Source organism: Benincasa hispida, chromosome 7, assembly GCF_009727055.1.
Source record: "Benincasa hispida cultivar B227 chromosome 7, ASM972705v1, whole genome shotgun sequence".
Taxonomy (NCBI): Eukaryota; Viridiplantae; Streptophyta; class Magnoliopsida; order Cucurbitales; family Cucurbitaceae; genus Benincasa; species Benincasa hispida.
Genome location: NC_052355.1, coordinates 25836946 through 25838936, shown reverse-complemented (window position 1 = coordinate 25838936; position 1991 = coordinate 25836946). Strand labels below are relative to the sequence as shown.

The following is a 1991-nucleotide window of genomic DNA, read 5'->3' as shown; positions in this document are numbered from 1 at the left end:
TTTTGTCGTGTGTTAGATAACACCTTTATTTCACTATCCGTAATATATTCTCTATCAAGATGGTGTCTCTTTAAATTTGCTATTCTTGAGTTGGATTGTATCTCAATTTTTTAGGCCAAATAACTGAATAGGTTTCATAGACTTTTTGGCCTAGTTTGTCCAAATTAAACCACTCAAATTTTCTATATATGATGTTTTCTTTTCTTTTCCTCTTTTTAGATTATACATCCAATATATAGTTCTATAAAAAAAACGTGAAGAACAATATACATTTCAATTGAGTATTTAAATGTAAAGAAAAACATTATAAATACAAAAGAAAAAAAAGGGTCTTATAATGGAAAGAATCTTGGAAAAAGCTTCAAAGTAAAAGACATTAATTTCATACAAGGTATTTTAAAAATATGGGAAAAGTACTGATCAATAAAGCATCAGAAATATTTCTAAATAAATAAATAAATATATAAAGCATTAGAAATAAAGAAAAGAAAAGAATTGTTGAATGAAATGCTTTTCCATGGCTGCATGGTTCATAATCAAGATGCTCAAAGTCAACACATTGCTGAAAAATAAAAGTATTGAAATTCTCAAGGCCCACATAACACCATTTCTTAATTTTTTTTCCCTCGTCTTTCAAACACTATAAATTCATCCATTCAGCCCTTCAATTGTCCACATATTTCATATAATTTCCTTCTTCTCAAATAAACAAAACCCATTTGTACATTTTCCCCCTTGCCTTTTCGTTTGTAAATTATAGTAATAATGGCTGATATGGGGAAAGTAGTTTCATGCCACACTGTTGGCTCATGGAAGCAACAGCTCCTCAAAGCCAAACAATACAACAAATTGGTACTTTCGATCATTTCCTTCTGATTAATTATTTTCCTCTCCCTTCATGCATCAATCTTGGTAGCTATACAACAATATTTTCAATATTTTTGTCGACAGGTCGTCGTGAATTTTACAGCAACGTGGTGTGGCCCGTGTCGTACCATGGCTCCAGTTCTTGAAGACTTAGCGAGTAAAATGAGGAACAATGACGTTTTGTTTCTGAAAGTGGACGTTGACGAACTCATGGTACTATTAACTTATCTTAATCACCATTTGAAACTTCTTTGTTGTTAATTAGAGACAATCACATTGTGACGACTATATTTATGGTTAACTTTCTTTGTACAGAGTGTTGCTAATGAGTTGGGAGTGGGAGCTCTGCCCTCGTTTCAGTTCTTCAAGAACGGAAAGTTAGTAGACAAGTTCGTGGGGGCAAGGAAAGATGTATTGCACAGCACTGTATCCAAACATGTCGTACAAAGCTGACTATTATCTGTAATACTTGGGTGCAATCTAGGCTATGCTAATTCATCTCCACATTGTCTTTAATCACAAAGAAAAAATATATTTTTTTCAGAAATAATTATCATGTAATAACTTGTGATTATACATTTGAGTTGACTTCTAGATGCACCAACATATTTTTCAGTCTATTAAATATTGCTGCAAATGTAGCTAACTTTATGAAAAATCTAATGTTTAACAAGTTTATGCAATATTTGTATTCTATTGAGATCAATATATTTTAATTTGTCTCATCCAATCAGTAAACCTTCTCTTAATTATAATACATTAATCATTAAAAAATTAAGTCAAAGTGAGCTTAGTTCAGGAATATTGACATGTGTTCCGTTCTAAAAGGTCAGACATTCGATTCTCGACCTTGCAATTGTTGTAGTAACATTTTTTCTAATCTACCTCATTATATTTCAACAACTCACGAAATTGTCAGTGGACTAAGCAAATTGATTTCACCATTATACAAACACAAACAATTGGGTCGAAAAGTTCATTAATCTAACTTAATTAGACACATAAAATTAGGAATTGATGTGAGCAACATTAATTGTATATAGTATAAATATGAATATAATTTAACGTACATAATATAAATATGAATATAATTTAACTAGTTAAAATTATATTTTAAGAGTCGA

General features: G+C 30.5%; 1 protein-coding gene across 1 annotated transcript; it reads left to right on the top strand.

Moving 5' to 3' along the window:
• Positions 1 to 693: 693 nt before the first annotated feature.
• LOC120082113 (thioredoxin H1-like) lies at positions 694 to 1463 on the top strand. Its single transcript, XM_039037345.1, has 3 exons — positions 694 to 852; positions 952 to 1080; positions 1183 to 1463. The coding sequence occupies exons 1-3, from the start codon at positions 766 to 768 to the stop codon at positions 1318 to 1320; spliced, it is 354 nt and encodes a 117-aa protein (XP_038893273.1). The 5' UTR covers positions 694 to 765; the 3' UTR covers positions 1321 to 1463.
• Positions 1464 to 1991: the final 528 nt, after the last annotated feature.

Bases quoted from the DNA above. Each gene is read 5' to 3' on its own strand.
- LOC120082113 (XM_039037345.1), top strand. From the start codon at position 766: ATGGCTGATATGGGGAAAGTAGTTTCATGCCACACTGTTGGCTCATGG. The intron at 853-951 runs GTACTTTCGATC...TTTTGTCGACAG, and splicing joins CCAAACAATACAACAAATTG to GTCGTCGTGAATTTTACAGC. The intron at 1,081-1,182 runs GTACTATTAACT...TTCTTTGTACAG, and splicing joins TGGACGTTGACGAACTCATG to AGTGTTGCTAATGAGTTGGG.